Below are 21937 nucleotides of genomic sequence, written 5' to 3' on the forward strand. Positions count from 1 at the left end.
CTTAAACACTTAGGTATATTACAAGATATATGTCTATTAGGGGTGCAAATTTTTATCGTATGATTTTAAAAAAGTACTAGCTATTGTTAGTTTATAACTGTGTATATGGCTATTTTTGATAAAAGTATACACACGTTTACTGCACAAGAACACTATCGTTCAGTATAATTATTCTTTAGAGAAAAATATGACAAATCATAATGTCATACATTCCCATATCGTGTAGGGTGCAGATAAAAATCGAAAATGAATTTTATCAAGATAAGATTCAACATTTTGGCTACTAACCAGATCAAGCTTATTTTTGCGTCACATTGTTATACGAATAAATCATTCTATTCTCACTGAATTATACTAAGGTATGAAGTAGGAACCAGTGAAGCAGAATGCAACTATAAATACTTTTAATCGATGTTCTCACACTAAATTTTTATTCGTAACTATAACAGCATGGGTTAGTACTAAAGATACAAAATAGTAGCGTAGCTAATAAAAATGCACAGCACAGCTTGATTCGAATCGCAACCTTTGTCACAACAAACAACAGCTACGTAACAAGTCTAGTAAGTTTAATTTTATGTACGTTAAAGCTTGGAGCTAAAGTATTGACTAGATCGAAGGATAACTTCAGAATACAATTGATCGTAAAAAGATCTTGCGCAGATCTGAAATTATCAGAATGTTTTGACTTAGGTTTATAAAGTCACTACCGATCTTTTACTAGATGCAGGTAGTTTCCTTTTAAATTATTATCTTTACCTTTATATAATTAAGCTTGTTTTTTATCAAGCGTTCAACACGATCGACTTACTCCGATTATCTCAAGGTAAAGTCACTGTTAGTATTATTCCATTCTATTGGCTCGTTTCACTCGATTCTACATGTGATTGACTGAATATCCTGACTTAAACTGTGCGCGGAGAAGAGTTCGTAAAGAGGGAACAACTCGCCATGCAATGCCTCTGGCTTTTAACAAGATAATTGTTACGATTGCTGGTACGATTGATATTAGCTCGGTTTTGAATCGAGTCTGAAGGATGGATTTACCGCAACTTGAAGAACATGCGACGGCACAGATACACGGGATATTTTTGTACGAATGTAGCCCAGAAAAAATTATTCTTGTTGAAATAACAATAAGAATAAACAGGGTGAACATTAGGAAAAGCTGCCATTGTGATAGCTAGGCAGAAGAAAAGTAGAAAAGCTTTGTGCTCTACGTGAAGTGTAGAAGGGAAATTCAATCATGAAAAAGGATTTTATACTCATGCGTTCATCTGCAGAGGAACTATGTCGTGTAAGTTTTGAAATCATTGTCGAAGATCTAAGATAGATGATACATCTTACAATTAATACACAAGCATATCAGAGTCATAAGTGACAGAGAATGTACACTTAACAGAATAAGCTTTTACTACTTATACACCATAATTTCGCAATTTGGAGAAAAAATGTATTTCATTATAGTTGCAAAACACATTCTGCCTGAACACAGCTAGAAGTATTTACAATTTTGGGATGATTAAATTGTGCATCCCTCTATTCCGACTACTCGTGATTCTCTATAATCTGAAAAAAAATTTTCAAACCCATTTATCGCGATGGAGTTACGATATAACAGCCATTATTAAACGAAATACTGAGTATTGATAGGCATCTATATTATTTGTAACAAGAAAATAAAATATAATTATTATAATGACAGCAAAAACTGAGATTTGAAACACGGTAAAACTTACATGGAATGAATTTTTACATGACACGTTTTTTGTATCACTAGCTAAAGCCTCTTAGTACGGAGTAATTTTTGATTTGACAATAATGGCGGAGAAGTTATATGAGTTGATACTGTTAACTGATGATTTTCAAAGTTTGAATTTACATTATCTTCAATGTCCAAAAACGTATACAATCGGTAATTGGTTCCAATAACAGTAACTGAATTTAATTCACATTCAAGGCAACGTTCTTAACTTTGGAACCTAAGCGGTATGATAATGTTGAATTGTTCTCTCAAATTTTTACAAGGATGATGAAGTATTAATTAAATGTTATATGTTAAGTGCATTAACTAACATTAAATGAACCGATCGTTTTGTAAACAATTAAATGTAGTCCAAGACGTTTGCATATGTCAATAAGTGAAAGTTTGAAAAATGAATCAATTACCAATTTTCTTATATTTTAAATCTGGATTACATTAATATCATTTTCTCTTTGGTAAAGTTACCTTTGGTATGTATAGATATACCTACTTATTACAAACAAGTGAGCATTATTCCGTACGAGCATAAAATATAGGCATTTTTTTCCGTTAATTATTCTGCAAACAGATAGCTGCCTTTCTTTGTCGTTCACCGCTCTGGTGATTTCTGACATTATACTGAAATAGTTTGAATTCATCCTATAAAATGCATTCTTTGAGATTATATTGTAATACTATTGTGCTCTTTCTCTGTTTTGTATTTGGCACAAATTGTCGTTAAAATTTGTACCATCTTAAGCTGTTAATTAGTTATATTCTCAAGACTCTCATTTCATATAATACCTCCCAGGTGGTAAGTTATAAATTGTGCTATCGGCACATGCATTATAACTTACTCATTATTGTGATTCAAGTTGGCATCATGCTCTTCGGAGTCTTTTTCCTTTTCACTATCGGCGTCGCTTTCTCTTCTAGTTTCAGTTTTAATTAAACTGTGTAATTCCTTGCAAAGAGTTTCTTCGCAAACCTCTCCATCCATAGCTGCGTCCTCGATGACGTCCTTATATTCGATCTCAACTTCTCCATCTACATCTTTATATTCACTTTCCATAATCTCTTCGCAGCTTTTAAACACATCAGGATTTTCATTAGAATTTATCAATTCCGGATTTTCGTTAGAATTTAAAATGTCTGTGTTTATTTCATCGTCTGTTGTATCCGTCGATTGCGAAACTTTTTTCAAAACACTATCTACCAAATTTGATGCGAAACTTTTATTTTCATTTCCTTCGTGAATAGTCTGATGAATTGACAATGATTGAGGCCTGCTCGCACGCGCATATGGAAACGTATTAGCTTCGCCAGCTGGAGTGTGAACAGCTGATATTTCAGTTTGCGTTGCAACACCGTTGTCCATCGTTGTTGGTTTTGGCTGCATGTTAGACATACAGCGTTTTATTTCTGACATAGAATCTTGTAATTGTTGTACCTGTAAAGATAATAAAATAGACGTAATCATCTGATACGCCTTTATCTGCAAATTTTAGTCACTGTAACGCGAATCGGATTGCCTACTTGCGAGTGCAGCAGAGTACATGTTTGAGCAAGGTTATTAACCACAACTGAGTTAGCATGTGACGTTCCTTCGCCATCTCCACCATTATTCGATCCTGGCTGAAGACTCACAATTTTTTTCCAAAGTGCATTTATAGCTTGCATCTGTAATAATTGCAACTTATGCTCGCTTTCCAGGGCTGTTCTCGTTGCCTCCATGTCAGTCGATAATTTTCTGTAAACAGATATTTGGATATATTGAATTGTAAATCAGAAAATGTAGTTAACGCCTGAACAATCTTCATTGATTTCATTATGCGAAATTAAAAATTTGATCTTTCGTACGTACTGGATGTATTTGTTTGTTCTCATCATTTCAATATTTTTTAATATATTAGTTGCTTTTTTATTCAGATTTCGGGTACGGTACCCTCGCCACAGTCTTTGTATGCAAATAGCTGCTTTCTCTGTTTGATCTTCTAAAACGAATGACGTTGGTTAAAGAATGCTATTGCGATGAAGATGTTTTAGAATGAAAGCAAATGCTTATTAGCAATACATGTATATTGAGATAAGGAATTCGTCGGATTTGAACTACTTTTTCTATGAAAAGAAATATTTATTATTAAAACGTGAGAAAATCAACACAGATATTCCATAATAGCATGGTCTAGTGTTTATGATGAACTATTTTTACTGAAACTGTATATAATTTTCACTTAAAATATCATAGAGTTCTATTCATACCCTTATTGGTGTCCTCTTGACGTCGTTGATTTGCTCGGTGTCGAATTCCATCCAGCTTTGCCTGACAGACTTCGCTGTCTTCGTCGCTACTCATAGTTATGTTGTTATCACCATCGCCGTCTTTATTTCGCCTACCTAAATTAGGTCTCCCCCTTTCCGTAGCGCTTTTTGGTCTATTAATACTTCGGCCTAAATTTGGTGAGCTTTTATTATTCCTTTTGACCGGCAATGTTTTACTCTGAACATAATTATTTATTTTAACACTGTGTGGACATTTTCCATTGGCATTAGTAATAACAGGTTTTGAAATGTTAGATCTCCCAATGTTGCAGTTTGTCGCAGAGTTACTCTTTATCAAGGCATTAGTTTTAAGGACTCCCACATTTGTTTTGGCTATTGGATTAGGTGTAAAAGCAGTGGATACAGCTTTTCCTGCATTGTCCGGACAGGGTTTCGTAGGTATTGTTGTTTGAATCGGAGAATTCAATTTGCTAGGCGGCGTTTTTGATAAAATACGTGAGAGACCTGACGGAGGTCTGAAATCTGGGCTCATCAAGGATTCTGGTACCGGTAACAATTTTGTCGCTGCTTGCAAAGGACTGGAAGTTTCTGCAACAGTTTAATTAACAATTAACACTGTGTTTCATGTTCGCTAAATATTAATGAGAGTATCTAGTAACTGACGTGATTATTTTATATCATGTTAACAAAAGTTCAACATATTCACCCTCGACTTGCAATGATGGTTCGTCGTTATGTGTCATTTTGTGGCTCAGGTTACTGCTAAGCAAACTAGGGTCTAGACTTTGCGTCATTAGTACATCGTCTCCTCCGAGAAGCGTGTGACCACTGTTAGACGTAGAATTAGGAGCATGGCAAGATGATACCATAGTATCAGGGTGACAACCAGCTAATATTTGATCTGGCGATCTTATTCTCATAGATTTTCGTGACGAGCCTAACAAAAGGGAATCTGTTTCAACTTTGGAAGATATCAGATTTTAAATACTATATTAAAGTGCTTGGAAGACTTATGCTAGCTTAGCTAGCCGTTGCGTGCAAATGATAAATGTAATGATGATATTCTAGTCTCAACTTTTCAATTTGTTACCAAGCTTAGCTTTGTAAATTTTACCTAATATAAGTACTGCAGAAACAGTATCCTACTATGGTAATAATTATCTTATATTTTTTAGAGAACTTTCGACACTGAGTTTTGTGTGGCAATAAATGACAACGTATTAAATGTTATCCAAGCTTTACGAATTACAGCCTATATTTCAAATAAATAAAATCAAGAACAACTCAAACGTTGAGTCTGAGCTTCCTGATCCTGGACAAGTAAGCATCAGAATTAAATATCTCAATTTGATTGGATATATTTTGTTTCAATATTTCGCGCTGAATTTATTTCATCTTATAAGGTATCCACAGCATTTCAAATTAATAAAATAACATAACTAGCACCATTTTATATTTTCTCGTGCACCGTTTGTACGAATCAGTGCAGAGATCATATTTTACTCAACATATCGACCAGGATCGAGGGTTTTCTTTGCAAGTTTATGGAATTTAACACCTTGTTGGCAAGCTTCTATTAAATATTTATGAAGCAGAATAACTTGGATGTAAGTAATAATAACATGTAATAAAAACAAAACGCAATCTGTTGTTGCGAATAAATACCTATTAGCGTGATAATACCTCCAGTTCAATAGCAGTTAAGTGATGATTTTAGTTGTTTTTTGTCAAATCTATATTTTTGTTATGCCATAAACTTACGGCCATGCACTTTCGTGCACACAGCAAAAACAATACTATTTATAAATGGCATAGAATAATGTTAATAAGCAAGTATAAGCAGCTGCTCAATGAAGATGAATACACTACAATATGCGACTTAGTAATATTTTGCCAACTTTAATATCTGTGTACCTTTGCAAGGTGAATAGCAGGCACAAAATTTTGCATCATAATATTTTGGTGACTGTATGTTCTTTTCTTCATAATATGACAACATGGGTGCAACTGGAGAAAAAATGTGTAATGAGTGTGCATGGCCAGTAGAGATTCTCTATGAAAATATAATGACCTAATTTGGATGATCCAACACGCAACTTGTATAAATTTCCCTGAAAGTCATAGACTGAATTAAAATTTTCTGAATTATTAATAAAAAAAAAAACTGTTAAAATTTGCAACCATTGGAGTTTGACGATGAATATCTTTGAAACGCTTAATTTAATCGACAAATCATAAGAGACCATTTTTGTATAACAGTTAATTTCCTACAAAACTATGGATTGCGCATTTTATAAAAAAATTTTTTTAACGAGTTATAAAATTCATAAGCAAAACAGAAATTTCTCTTAAAATAATCAAACTTAAAGCTTTGATATCTTTCAAACGGTGAGGTTTACGGAAAAATTATACGAGACCTTTTTTGTAGAGCGTTCAATTTCCTACAAGAATATGAGGAGAGATATTTTTCAACGAACAATTAATAGAGAGATATAAATTTTCGTTTTTAATACTGAGGAACAAATGGAAAACTATAAACCGGAGGACCTTTCTATAAAAATTAAGAGCTCATATTTGGTGAGTTTTTTTTAGAGGTGTATAGCAACCGATTTTTCAGAGTATGAAGTGAAAAAAAAAATAGTCGGTTTTTTTTTACCCACCCTAATATATATATATATATATATATATATAATATATGTCGAGGATGATGAAAGAGTAGAGTTTCCGCGGAGTGCTTCTATTATTTCGAAGCGTGGCTGTTTTCGTAAAGAGAAATAAAGATCTAGTAAACAAACAAATATTGAATTATATTGACTCGTCGACGAAATATTGTAAATTGAATATCTTTTTGAAAAAGTTTTGTTAATTAAAGTTCATAGTTTTAATTCTGTTAAATAAACGGTGGTTCATAATGCGTTCCACACGCCCAACACGAAGCTTGCGAGTTTCATTTGGCCATTGTCCGAGATATATATATATATATATATATATATATATATATATATATAACTATATTGACGTAGAAGTGGTCAGGGAGCGTAAGTTTTACACACCGGCAGATGGAAATGAAAACCCATAGCTTAGAAATATTCATCAGCAATTGCAACTACTTTCACAGCATTTATTTCTGCTTTCTAGAAAGTAGACGACGAGTAAAGTTTGCCTGCGATTAGTTGGATCAAAGAATGAGTGGATTTAATCTTCCTTGTTTATAAAAACACATTACATATGCTATCAAGAACTGTTTCAATAATGTTAAATTTATTACTATGACCAAAGGATAATGACTGACAAGGAGAAACCACGCTATAAGAGAAACTGATTTTAAATAATGGTTTTTCTATCTACTTTGTTACGGAAACGTAACGACTGTGTTTCAATGTAAGTAAATTTTTTGGGGAGGTAAAAAATTTGAATACTTTTCTCTTGAATTCTCAACGTTTGTCAAAGTGATTCTATTGTTTCGAGGATTTACTGAAAACGTCCTGGTCTTGTTTTTTTCAACATCTTCAAATTTTTCAAATACCTTACATCTAATTATCAATACTTTTGTTTTGTATAATAAATACTCATCCAGCGAAACATGAAAGCACAGTTATCTTTATATTTGTCTTTTATTTATATTAGTGCGTCAAAAAACTTCCATTAGAATTAGTCTCTCTTATCGCACGATATTCCTTTGAAAGAATATCTCTCCTGTAAAACAATATTTTCCAGATCATTTTTGAAATGTGTTCAGTACCTCCATTGCTCATAAGTTTAAAATGATTAATTGGGAGAGAAATATACACAAGTTTACAAAGTTTGAAAGAGATCCTGGAGAACCAAAACGCCAGCAATTGATCTGCTGAAATTGCAATGTATAATTTAATTTACCTAGCATAATTGACCCATAATTTAACATACGCTGAACTGTATGAGAATGAAGATAATAGAAAATAATTTGAAACAATGGTCTATACGTCATTTCACTTCGCTGTTACATACTAGTGTGTGTGTGTGTAGGTGGGTGTGTTAACACGCGTGTTAGATTTCTGAATGCTAAGAAGTAAAATAAAACTGATGTAAAACCTACCATATCGTGTAAAACTCAATCTATAACAATATCTCATTTTCCAAACGATATCCTCCACGGCTTGGAAAGCAGTTTCGTGATAACAAGAACAAAACTATGAATGACTTGAGAGTACGAGATAAATATCTATATCCATGTATACTACTTTAAACGAAGAATCCATGTCAGTCGTGATTTTGAAATCAGGCTTACCAGGTCGCCTCGGAGAGCTTGTCCTGTTTGTGTTCAGTCTGCGCCTAGCTGCTGGTGATGGACTCATACCAACGCTACTCAAACTGTGCACACTACCGGAATCGCTTTGTTGGTTTAACTGTTGCTGATGATGCTGAGCTTTGCTTAGAATCAATCGTAGTTTACGGTCTGCTTCATTTTCAAGGGACTCACCCGATAGAGGACAGACTGAAGCAAGGTAATGTGCGAGTAGTGTATGCTCACCAACCCGAAACTGCCTGCCACGCCCCTGCGAATAAAGCCACTCAGCTTTCAGGCTGAGTGGATAATAATTGTAAATATATTTGTATCATTGTTCAATTGGTAAACGTTGTTTCAGTTCAATGGTTTTGATTATTTGATAATGTCAAGTGCAAGTCTGACACAAGCCAAATCACAGTGTTTTTCAACTTCGTTCATAGGCAAAAACGATCGTTATGGAGATGACAAAGGTCGTTACAGGTGCTTCTACAGATAAAATAAAATTTTAATAAGGAATTCGTGTAATAACGAATAGTATTTATGTATGCCATTCTTGGGGGGATATTTTCATCGCGTACTTAGGGAATTTGTAATTGACGTAAGTTTGTTTTAAATATACGATACTAGGGTGATTTTTTTTGAACGACTATTTTTTTTTTTTTAGTCCCCATCGCAAATTTTGTTCTATATGTCGAACAAAAAATTCCGTAAAAGTTATAGCCCTTAATATTAATATTGAGTACTCGCCCAGGGCGTGAAAAGATTTCCCATATAAAATACACGTGAATCGAAGCATTTTTTTTCAAATCTCTACAACTCAGTGGAATTTTATGATATCACATCGGTCTTGGTCGCAATTTACGCAGAATTGAACGATCTTTAAAAGTGTTTAGAACGGCGTAAGTGTAACTTTCATTTGTGAGGTGGTACAGGGTACTAAAGTTGATTTTTACCCAAGATTCTCGTTTTTTCGCTGTTATCTTCAAAATGATTAACTGTACCAAAAAAATGTAAAGAATAACTTTGTTGGAAATTTGATTTCCTACAAGAAAGGTCCTTTAGACCAAAATGCTCAGATTGATATTTCTTGAGATGTCGAAATTCAACTTACTTGACGTATAAAATTTTTATGTTGTATTGAATTAAACGTTTTAATCTAATATAACCAATAAACATTATGGTTTATTGAAACAAACGTTTTGAATTACTGATATTGCAATGGAATAGATCGAATGGATCGAATCGAATCGAAAAAAATCAAATTCCAATACAATATCAATAATTTAAAACGTTTGATTCGATGAACCATAAAAATTTTATAACGTCAAGTAAATTGAATTCCGATATCTCAAGAAATATCAATCTGAGCAATCAGGTCTACAGGACTTTTTTTTGTAGAAAATTGAATTTCCAACAAAGTTTTTATTCACATTTTTTCGGTAAAGTTGATCATTTCGGAGATAACAGCGAAAAATGGAGAATTTTGGGTAAAAATCAACTTTAGTGACCTGTACCATCTCACCAGTGTAAGTTGGACTGACGACGTTTTAGACACTTTCAAAGATCGTTCAATTCTGCGTAAATTGCGACCAAGACCAATGTGATATCATAAAATTCCACTGAGTTGTAGAGATTTGAAAAAAAAAACGCTTCGATTCACTCGTATTTTACATGGGAAATCCTTTCACGCCTCGGGCGAGTACTTAATATTATTATTATTAAGGGCTATAACTTTTAGGGAATTATTTGTTCGACATATAGAACAAAATTTTCGATGGGGAGTGAGAAAAAAAAAATAGTCGTTCAAGAAAAATCACCCTAATACGATACATACAGTGAGAACAAAAGTGTAGATATGAATAATATTTAAAAACACTACTCACCTCTCAATTGGATCCACAGCGTAACCATCGATTGATTTCAAGCTCATACACCAATTGATAACAAATGGACGATAGTCGAATCCACTATAAACTATCGATTAAAGAATAATAAACTAGTGATAGAATACTAATTGTAATAAGAAACAAATTATTAATGTTTTGGATAGTTTCATAAGTAAAAAAATACCCCTCGCTACATGTTTTTTTGAAGAACGATAACGAAGCGTAGTTTCTTACTCTTAAGCTAAATCAAACGGACTCAGTCCGTTACTTGGAAATCGATTTATGGTTTCTGACAACATATTTACTTCACTCAAATTGGAAAAATTGAATAAAATTTCAATTAATGATAATAAAGATGGTAAATCTTTAATATAAATATCAGTAAGTCCGGACAAAAATGATCCTATAATTTTTGTTCAAAACTAGGTATTAACTATTGTTTGAATATCGATTTAACTGTACACACAACTAATAAATGGTTCTTTGTAGTCTGAATTTCTAGACTAATAATATTTTTAAAGGATTCAAATTGATTTTCGATAACTATTGAAAGAGTAACTAAAGTCTGATACGAAATTTAAAAATAGGCAAATGATGAGCTAGCTGAATGTAGAGAAATTTATATTTTTGGAGTAAAATTATTACTTGTTAAAAAGGATACATACTGTTACCTGTCATACTGACACAAGGGTTGTTAGCAATTGAAAAATTGACTAAATTTGTTAAATTAGCCAAGTGCGACATCTCATTCAAATCCGTTACATTATTGTTAGCCAATGTCAAAGTTTCTAAACATCCAGGTAAGTAACGTTCGCACTGTCTCAACGTTACTATACGATTATTGTGCAAAAATAATTCCTAAAAATCATTTCATCCATTTATTTTTTCATTATCTTACAGAAGTAAATAATTAGTCAATCACGTGTGTTAGAAATGGTAAAGATTAATTTTCGTCTTGAAATTTTTCTAATAATAGTACCAAATTCCTCATAAAACGACTTTTCTTGAAAGCGACATTCGGAGACGAGTTGTTAGAATTCCGTACAAAAAATACTAGGTTTAAATTCTACATGACACTACAAAGTGTTGATAACGGCTGCATGCAATCACTAATGGCTTATTTTGTTATATGGAAAAAGCAAGCAACGTTTTTCACAATTCGTTACGCTTAAATATTTGAAATATGTAATATTGCTGAGTGATTTTCATCGTAATTGTAAACAACATTTTAATGAAATATCAACAGCAACTAAATTAGCTGACTTTACTATTTCGAACAATTATTGTAAGAAATTATTTCATACTTCACACAACACCAAATTAATGAATAAATGAGTGAATTATATACTCCATATTGATTGGGAATAAAAATAGAAATATAGCCAAGCCATATGGCACAAAGATCTGTAGAACCGTCAGCAGATCTTTTAGCGTAAATTACTCGAGCTAAAAGATCGAGAGAGCTTTGTGCAAGCTAAATAGCTTTCATTTTTTGCATTGAGGTAATACAAAGTGCAAAAAATACAATTGAATATTGAAGCAGAAAGGCAATAAATTTCCCGCTACCAGATGTCAGAGTAGGTATCACATTTTCTTTCCCAATAAATATGTCTAGTTGTAAAATACAAGTTGAAAATAAAAGGGTTGTGCAAGATGAAAAAATTTATTACAAGCATAACAAAATAAAGAATGGTAAAAATCCGAAAAAAAATTACCTTCAAACAACGTAGATACGAGATGTCCGATAGATGACTAATACTGTTCTCTGACAAATCCAGATGCTCCAATTTTGTGTTTGTATGTAAATGTTCGATGGACTGTGGAAGAAATTCATCAATTAATCTGTGTTACCTCCGCTATTTTTCAAAATAGGTTTCAAATCTGTAAACTAGGTTTGCAATAAAGGTCTATGATTAGTTAGCCGAGATTTTTAATATGAAGTTTATCGAAAGCCCACACGGAGTCTGGGCGAAGAAATAATAAAATTAGATTTCTAACATGAAATTCCTGCTAAATAAAATGTTAATCATCAATCAGTTCAATTTTACCTTTATATTATTACCAGCGAGGCAAAGGGTTTGTAAATTGCTCATATCCTTGATGCCCTCTATGGTGAGAATGCCATTATTTGCCAGATTTAGTGTCACAAGATTATGTAGCTTGGAAACTCCATACATTCGTAACAACTGGTTCCGTACGATCGATAGCTGAAAGTTTCGATTTATGTTAATATTCTTTGAAATTATACCTTTTGTATCAATTACATGATAGGAAAACAGGAATACAATGAAGGTTTATAAAAAAAAAAAAAGTAAAAAAAGGAGACAAGAATTGAGGTTGTTATTAATTAATTAAACATGCGAAACTTTCGAAGTCACTAATATTCTAAATGTGACCAAATCTGCGTAGATATTCTTCGTAAAGTCTATTTCAACGTTCCGAATTCTTTAGTTATCCAGACTTTGTAATACGAATAAATTTAGAAACACAAGAGTTGTCACAATGTTTCACTTTTTATATTTTGTTATTCTTGCACATTTAAACGGATATTATGGTTTACGATTATCGATCTTAGTTTTCAAGTTTAAAATAAAAATTATTTCAGATGCCAAGGACATAAAATCTCAGATCAAGATTTGTTTTGACAAAATATAAACTCGTTTAACATAGATTTCTCTTGGAAGAAGTGATTTAGAAAAATATTTTACTCGATCGTTGAATAGTTACTAAACAATATAAAGTAGAAGACTTTTGAAAAAAATTTCGAGTATTTCTTCATTTTCTTGTGATTTCTATTCATTTATCGGAATTCTTAATTTCAATTGAGACCTATATTCATTATATATATTCGAATATTCAAATACAATAAAAACAATGCTGGAAAAGCCAAAGATCAGTTTCATGTATCGTTGTTTGACTAATTGTAAGCTTCACAACAGCAAAGCTTGATAACACAAGCTGTATTGAGAAAAATTTGATCTTTAAATTGGGGCTAATGTGGTGCAGCACACAACAGACATGTAAATCGAATTCTAAACGGTATAGAAACAATATTAGATATTGTGGGATTATACTGAATCTGAAGCTAGCAAAAAAAAGTAAATCTGCCCAATTTGCTGATTGATGTTGATTACAATGAAATAACAATACGAAAAATCGAATTTTTGATTAATCTATTGGAGAGTTTATACTTCTTAATAATAATAAGCATTAAACTGTATTGCGTTATCGCATTTAAAATAAGTTTGGTGAGCTATGCTGCTAACTTTGGCTGTTAGCCTCTATGTTAATCGTCTATCAAGATCAATTTTTAACAAACTAGTTAAGAATCAATTTGAATTTAAACGTTGCAGAGCTCATGCTAGCAGCCAAACGTGCTAAACTTCATTTAAATAAAATAACTTCCGTTGATTTTAATGCTTACGATTCTGTAAGAATGTTAATTTCATGCGATTTAAAAAAATCTTCAATTCTTGGGCTTCTTTGCTCTTTCTTAATCAATGGCAATGTGTGTGGCGACTATTTTTCGCCGTAGCTTCAACGACATTTGAACATTGAAAATATTACAGTGCCTTCAAAAAACTGGTAGAAATCTTTTTATGAAACAGAAATCGTTAAGCTTTTCAGGTTGTTCAGGTTTTCTAAACGTTCCAATGAAGTATGAAATTGATAAGAAGAGACAGCGTCAATTACCTTGGTAATTTTGTTGTACGAGTCAAGATTATCCAAACGCTGTATTTCATTATCGTCAACAATTAAGGTATTGATATCTGCATCCGATGGACATCTGCTCAATTTTTTTAATCCCTGTCCACTCAGATCCAGAGTATCGCAGACAAGAGATTCTGTGAATTATTTGTGTACATTAGTCATTTGTTTAAAGTTTGAATGTTGTACTAAAATTGTAATCAGTGTTTTCAAACAGAACGAGAAAATAGCAATACGTCAAAGTGACAGCAGCGCGAAAATATCATGAATTATTATAAATTTGAGAAATAGCACGCGGCAACATTATATTTCAGAATTGACGAGTCCAAGTTTTATCAGAATTCGTATTGCCGTGTTCAGAATTTCTAAATTATTACGTTAAACCTTAATTACAGTAAACGAAAATACATCACCAACCCGTAGACGCCATGATGAACACAATAAATTGGCACGAAATCTATAAACGTTGTAAACTGGCAGACGCCGCAAATATGGCGTCTGCTTCGTAGTACCATTGCATTCTGGGAAACTACCTCCATAGACTTTCTACGCCAATGATACCTCCTCGCCTTGTCCGTGCCGCTAAAAGGCGGGCTCGTTTAAATATTTTCTAGTCGTTGCAATCAACGTTTTATTCTTCAATTCGATATCTTTACTAGAATCTGTGATAGAATCGTAAACAAAGCAATGAAGTTCACGAATTAAAGTATACTTTTGAGTAAAATTGTGGAAAATATATTAAGAAATGATGTTCTTGCTGGAAGAATGATTGAGAACAAAATTGACTGCAAAATTTTCAATCATCGTACAATTGCTTCTGCATACATGAAGGATAATTAACCAATCGCATTATTTTTACACAATAATATTAATAACAGTTAAAATAATGGTAGGAACAGAAGTTACGTCGGAAATACTTGCGATGCATCGGAAATACAAACTGAAGTAATTTCCACGTAACTTTTGTGACAAAATCGAAATAGAAAATTTGATTAGCTAGAACAGACAAAAGATTTGATTAGCTGAAAGCGATAAAAAGGTTTCATTAGCCGAAACAGTCAAAAAGTATGATTAACTAAAACAGTTGAAAAGTTTGATTAGCTAAAACAGACAAAAAATTTGATTAGCTGAAACAGACAAAAGGTTTTATTAGCTGAAACAGTTGAAAAGTTTCATTAGCTGAAACACTTAAAAAGTTTGGTTAGCTAAAACTGACGAAAGGTTTTATTTGCTGAAATAGACAAGAGGTTTGATTAGCTGAAACAGACGAAGTCACGATTAACACAATGACAAAAGTAGGTGCACCGACAAAAACTATGGCGATCCCAGTGTCAACATTTGCGAAAACAGTCTTCTACTCCATTATTTCTATGATTGTAGAAAGAATTATATATTTTTTGAAAATCAATTTTCTACCTCGAATTATTGAAATAAATATTTCATTCGAGTGAAGACTCAATATTCCACAGTATGCTGGTAAAAAAAATTAGTTCGTCACCCTGCAACAAAAGACAATACATTCAGTAAAAAAATACTTTCATACACCTTAGATATGTGTTATAAATACTTACGAAAAGATTTTTCACTATCACCATACACTCCGCGATTTTCATCCCCGCCAATTGACCGCCGGCTCGCAAATGCCGTCCTTTCTCTCAGAACCAAAAAGTATCAAGTCAACGCGCAAAAGGCGCTCACAATTGGAACTTGAAAACTCAGTTCTTAGTGACGAATTTGATTAAAAAGCTGAAGTCTTAACACATTGAGAGTGCTTTACTTTTTCATATACCGTTTACAAAATCGTGAAGCGATCGATTTGCATTATCAGGGTGGTGACAATTTCGCTCAAATATAATTCTTTGACTGAAACTTAGGTAATGTTGGACAACTTTGACGGCCAAAAGCTGCAGAAGCTGTGCACCTTGAACATATAAATTTGGATCTAAAAAACACATAGTATTGCATTCGTTTAACAGGAATAATTAGAAATTGAACGATTCCATTTCCGTAAGTTAGCTTAACTGAATGTACGAAGCATAGCTGAAATTAGGAAACGATTCTTTAAAAACAGCACGTTTTTCTTCTCTATGCCCAATCATATCTCCCTGACATTTTTCTGACTTTTCCCGATAAAGTGAATTCCCGGTTTTCCCAGTCCGTCGCCATCCTGACTCGATCACTGGATCACTCGATCTCTCGACCACTCGACCACTGGGTCACTGGATCACTCGGATACGGGGTTACTATCACTGGATCACGCGATCACTGAGCCACTGGGACCCTCGATACGTTCGATCCCTCGATCAGTCCGCAAGGGAACATCAGTAATTTCCGGCCCACATCCACAATCTTCATTGTTTCTCTACTAGTTATCCGTGTATCGTATAATAGTAATAAACGCCTTCCAACGCACCCCCACGACGGAGAGGCTACAGGAGGGTTACAATTGCAGCAAAAAATTGATAAAAAAAAGTTTACAGTCGCTCACGCGAATCTTATTGTACGCATTAATTGAAACATAAGAAGCCTAGAAAGAATCGTCTGCCACCTAAATTCCACGACAAAACTCGTCTTCCACCCACATAAGTAAGTGCGATAAAATATTTAAAAAGCTCAAACCTGCAAGGATGAAATTGATTACAATGCTTCATTTTATAGTAAGAAACTCAAGAATAATAGTCAACCACCTAAACTATACATCGAAAGTAGTCTTCCAAGTCCATGAAGCTGCTCCAGGCACGCGTCTACGATGCTGCATCTTTACGAGATGCCTGAAAGACGATCGTTGCTGTTCTGCATGTTGAAAGATTGTCATGAAGTTTTTTTTTTTTATATTGTACATTTGTTCAGTGAAATAATTTGAACTTTGGCGGATAGTTATACTAGATCTTTTACCATGAAAATCAAGAGTTAGATATATTAATGAAATTCTATAAAATGCTTCAAATTAAAACAACAATGTTTTAGTATGACATTGATCTTTGATATCAGAATTGTTGATTTCACCACCGTCTTCTTCGTCTGATTGATCTGGGTCTTGTTCTGTACTTGTTTTTTTACTTGTAAATATATGAATATAATAATTTGTTAATGCCTAGATAATAATTTTTACATAACTTTTTTAGTTTTTTTCTTTATTCACAATACCTAGACTTTCTGCTGAATTAATTGTTACGTCATCGACGGATTTAATTGAACAACAAGTTTATTATATGATTCATTTCAACCATAGTCAGTAGAATAAAATTCGTTCGTTTGCGGGAGACATGCATGCCTCCAAAGATTTTGTAAATTTTGATTTGAACAAAATTTTCTCCGGCTGACTGTGGTTGGGAAAAGTCAGATATTAAATTTGTTTCTCAATTGAATCCACCGATGACATAGCAATCAACTCAGAACAAAATCTAGGTATTATAAATAAAACATAAAACATTATACATAAATAATTATTTAATCATTACTACATTTTTATATTTATATATTTACAGATGAAGAAATAAATACAGAACGAGACGAAGACGACAATGCTGAAATCAATAGTTCTGTTATTAAAGATTTCAATGAATGTTCATAGAATTACCTTTGTCAAACAAAATAAGCATACGTTATACAGCATGCACATTCTAAATATAGAATTCTTTCAAGTGAAAATCAATAAGTAATTTTTTTACCTTAACTTACAACTATTCAATAAAAGAATAGATTGAAATTTTGGGAAATGACGGTGTAATATTACTTCGGCTTTGAGATTTCCGAATATTAGTGCGGATTTTCTCGGAATTGATCCTTAAGGCCCCGCTGACCTGGCATGTCATATATATATTTCGTGACGTCAGAAGCGGGGAAATTGAGTGAAAAAGCCTATACGAATCCTGCGATAACGAGAGTATGAATCTTAGTTGAAAATATTTCAAATCGTAGCTTGAATAATAGTGTACGTGTGAATCTCAGTCACTGCTCAGGCAAATCGCTGATAATGTTTATAATAAAGAATGATGAAGTGAATAAAATCACGCGACAACAAACATGGCCGATCGGAGCTACCGCATGTTGAATATTCACTGATTGCACTGTTCCACAATTTCCTTCACCCTCGCCAGGGAGATTCACACGTACAAAAGCACACACGTTATCCGGGAAAACTTATACTATCAGTTATTTTTTTGTAAACATGGCTCGATTCGTATACGCGTTTTTCATGTGACAGCAGCCCGTTTATGGTCCACAAGAAGTATGTTTCGATCTGTAACTGACATCATTGGTTGGATCTAACAGAACAAGCCAATGAAATCAGCGGCCTTAGTTCACTGTTCAACGTTCAGAGGCGCTGCACATATTTATGACGTCACGATTTGATATTTTCAAGTCAGGTCAGCGGCACCTTAATGTCAATGTAAAAGATTGTTTTTCTTATCGTAAATAATCTTATCGAATTTCATCGATATATTTAAGTCTCGATTTTAACGGTAGAAGATTTAGTACAACTATTTACCAAAGTATAAAAATCATATACTGAACAAACATGTAACATAAAAAAAAAGTTCAAAGGTTCAAGGTTCAAATAGGGCATTATTTCGGATTTCGCTCTCCACTAAAATTTTTGTACTTTTCACTAAAGAATAGCTCAAGTAAAAGGGCTGGGCTGATAAAAATTTTTTACTATCGCCTCGAGCACATTGAAATTTCGAAAAAACGCTATCCTAGGGAATTTCAAAATTGAGATATCCTTGAATCCTTCAGCGGCTATGTTTAATTTGTATGACGAAACAAAAGTTATTGTAAGACCTGGCATGCGTGCAGTTTTTTATAGTGCCGAAAAATCTGCATTGAAGTTCATTGCAATGTTTAAAAGTTAAAAAAATTCTTCATCTAAGAATTTCAAGATAGATATTTCAGTACTCGAAAAAATCGCACGCCTCTCAGGACTCGTAAAAACTTCTGTTTCGTCACACAAAACATATCCACCGAAGGATTCAAGGAATATCTCAAATTTGAAGTTCTCGAAAATAGGCTTTTTTTGAAATTCCATCGTCGTTGAGACAGAAGTAAAAGAAAATTTTCATCCCAGCTATTTAGCGTTATCTATTTTTTAGTAAAAAAGTGCAAGAATCTCGGAGAAGACCGAAAACCAAAAGATAGGCCCTTTCTTGAACCACCCTGTGAAATGTATCCTGTAGATGGAAGACTATTATTTTTGTGTTTCTCACTATAAAAAATAGCATTCTAATCAATTTTATCCCCGCAGGCATGAATTTTGAAAATATTTTTTCACCCTTAATTATGTCGGCAGAAATAGAATTTCGTCGTGGAATTTAGGCAGAAGACGATATTTTCTAGGCTTCTTATATTTCAATTAATCCCTTCGATAAGTTTCGCGTATGCGGCTATACATTATTTAGTCAATTTCCTGCTGTAAATTGTAACCCTCCTGCAACCCCCCGTCGTAGCGGTGCGTTTTTAAGGCGTGTACATTACTGTTTTGTGATACACGGATAACTAGTGCAAAAAAAACGAAGCCTACGGAAATGGTGTAATGAAATATGTCGTTACCTCCCGGACTAAATCACTCGACCCATCGACCTCTCGAACTCTCGGTCACAGGATCCCTGGATCACTCGATCTCCCGATCACTGGATCACTCGAGCACTCGATCACTCGATCACTGGATCACTCGATCACTCGATCAGGCGCAGGATGGCGTTGATTTTACCCAAATAAAATTCTCGACTCTTCCCGTAAAAAAATTTAGAATTCCCTGACGTTTTCCCATAAAAATTAGGCAATGTTGGGCAGCTTTTATGGTCAAAGGCTTCAGAACTTGTGCAGCTTCAATATGTAAATTTGGATCTAAGAAGCACGTAGTATTACTTCATTTCGCACGAATAATTAGAAAATGAACGATACCATTTCCCAAAGATAGCTTAACTGACTTATGGAAGCATAAATCAAGATTAAAAAATATTTATTAAAAAGCCAATTTTTCCCTATGGTCCATCATAATTCCCGGTAGAAAAAATTCCCCGACTATCCGCGGTTTTCCCGGTCAGTCACCACCCTGCTTATCAATCATCGCGCAAAAGGCGCGCCTTATTCCCGTGATTAATCTACGCGCAAAAAGGCGCTGCCGATTAATCCGTCAAAAAATCTTAAACGTCAAGGACTTGTCGCAAAATTCTGTAGAAAACCAATCCACATCTGCGTCTTTTTGAATCCGACACATTGCGATGCGGATTGTTGTTCCAAGATGCGAGTCAAGTCCGGGAGGGAGGTTGGAGGGCATGCATTATTGTGTGGCGTGACGGTCGGCGATCCTCTTCGACGCGAAGTCTTCGAGCTCAGCATCTCTCCCGATCTAGCGTACCACGGAACGCGATAGATGGTCCAGAGATGCATTTTGCCCATTCAGACGATCACAGAGATCAATTCAATGAAATAATGATAGATAATGACTAAATAATCAAATCCAACAACGACTGGAAAATGATAGCAAAGTGACAAGAAATGGTAAATTGAAGCTTGTTAAAATTTGAAAGCTTACTAATAGTTCGGAGACTCTTATATTTACGAGTCTCCCACGTATTTCTGGGTGAAAATCACTGTGATCATTTGACGCTGTGGATTACAAAAGTTAATAACATCGCGGTGCATCGCGACTTTCCTACCCTCGCCTGATTCCCAACGGAACCACCCAACGGAAATGTTGAAAAGAAATTCACACGCACATCCAAATCAAACCCCGCGACGGATCCCACACGACCACCTACCTACCCGATTACCTATATTCGCTCTAAACGATTCTCCATTCTTTCCAACACACATCGTTCTTCCTCATTTGCGCCGTGGTCACTGAGACTTACTTTTTCATTGATTACCTGTGGGGAGCAAAACGTTTTTGTACCATAGTCAGCGAGAGTATTGATTTAGTGATTGCTGGCGGACTATCGGTACATCAACCTTTTGTAAGATGGATTAAAAACATCCTGTATGCTTATCAGCATTTTTCTAAGCGAGCTAAGCCTATAGTTGTTCGATAGTTGCTGGGCATTAAAAAATTGAAAATGATTCAAAACATATCGTGCAATTCTTGGGCTTCTTTGCTCTTTCTTAATCAATGGCAATGTGTGTGGCGACTATTTTTCGACGTAGCTTCAACGACATTTGAACATTGAAAATATTACAGTGCCTTCAAAAAACTGGTAGAAATCTTTTTATGAAACAGAAATCGTTAAGCTTTTCAGGTTGTTCAGGTTTTCTAAACGTTCCAATGAAGTATGAAATTGATAAGAAGAAACAGCGTCAATTGCCTTGGTAATTTTGTTGTACGAGTCAAGATTATCCAAACGCTGTATTTCATTATCGTCAACAATTAAGGTATTGATATCTGCATCCGATGGACATCTGCTCAATTTTTTTAATCCCTGTCCACTCAGATCCAGAGTATCGCAGACAAGAGATTCTGTGAATTATTTGTGTACATTAGTCATTTGTTTAAAGTTTGAATGTTGTACTAAAATTGTAATCAGTGTTTTCAAACAGAACGAGAAAATAGCAATACGTCAAAGTGACAGCAGCGCGAAAATATCATGAATTATTATAAATTTGAGAAATAGCACGCGGCAACATTATATTTCAGAATTGACGAGTCCAAGTTTTATCAGAATTCGTATTGCCGTGTTCAGAATTTCTAAATTATTACGTTAAACCTTAATTACAGTAAACGAAAATACATCACCAACCCGTAGACGCCATGATGAACACAATAAATTGGCACGAAATCTATAAACGTTGTAAACTGGCAGACGCCGCAAATATGGCGTCTGCTTCGTAGTACCATTGCATTCTGGGAAACTACCTCCATAGACTTTCTACGCCAATGATACCTCCTCGCCTTGTCCGTGCCGCTAAAAGGCGGGCTCGTTTAAATATTTTCTAGTCGTTGCAATCAACGTTTTATTCTTCAATTCGATATCTTTACTAGAATCTGTGATAGAATCGTAAACAAAGCAATGAAGTTCACGAATTAAAGTATACTTTTGAGTAAAATTGTGG

General features: G+C 34.0%; 1 protein-coding gene across 4 annotated transcripts; it reads right to left on the minus strand.

Moving 5' to 3' along the window:
* Positions 1–1553: 1553 nt before the first annotated feature.
* Positions 1554–21707, minus strand: LOC124410592 (centrosomal protein of 97 kDa). 4 transcript variants are annotated; one of them, XM_046889093.1, is made up of 13 exons: positions 21625–21707; positions 21193–21344; positions 12229–12387; positions 11896–11997; positions 10842–11038; positions 10178–10261; positions 8295–8590; positions 5942–6034; positions 4734–4964; positions 4007–4615; positions 3609–3738; positions 3281–3494; positions 1554–3194 (listed from the first exon to the last, which is right to left on the minus strand). In XM_046889093.1, exons 1-13 carry the CDS (start codon positions 21635–21637, stop codon positions 2598–2600), a joined length of 2877 nt encoding a protein of 958 aa, XP_046745049.1. In that variant the 5' UTR covers positions 21638–21707; the 3' UTR covers positions 1554–2597. The 4 variants fall into 4 exon arrangements, with proteins under 4 accessions (XP_046745049.1, XP_046745043.1, XP_046745065.1 ...); XM_046889087.1 differs by lacking the exons at positions 21193–21344; positions 21625–21707 and adding exons at positions 13874–14025; positions 14306–14388; XM_046889109.1 differs by lacking the exons at positions 5942–6034; positions 21193–21344; positions 21625–21707 and adding exons at positions 13874–14025; positions 14306–14388.
* Between the last annotated feature and the right edge of the window lie 230 nt (positions 21708–21937).

This window comes from Diprion similis, chromosome 1 (genome assembly GCF_021155765.1).
Source record: "Diprion similis isolate iyDipSimi1 chromosome 1, iyDipSimi1.1, whole genome shotgun sequence".
Taxonomy (NCBI): Eukaryota; Metazoa; Arthropoda; class Insecta; order Hymenoptera; family Diprionidae; genus Diprion; species Diprion similis.

Bases quoted from the DNA above. Each gene is read 5' to 3' on its own strand.
- LOC124410592 (XM_046889093.1), bottom strand. The intron at 4,616-4,733 runs GTGAATATGTTG...AAACTGTTGCAG, and splicing joins ACCATCATTGCAAGTCGAGG to AAACTTCCAGTCCTTTGCAA. The intron at 3,195-3,280 runs GTAGGCAATCCG...TTATCTTTACAG, and splicing joins GTACTCTGCTGCACTCGCAA to GTACAACAATTACAAGATTC.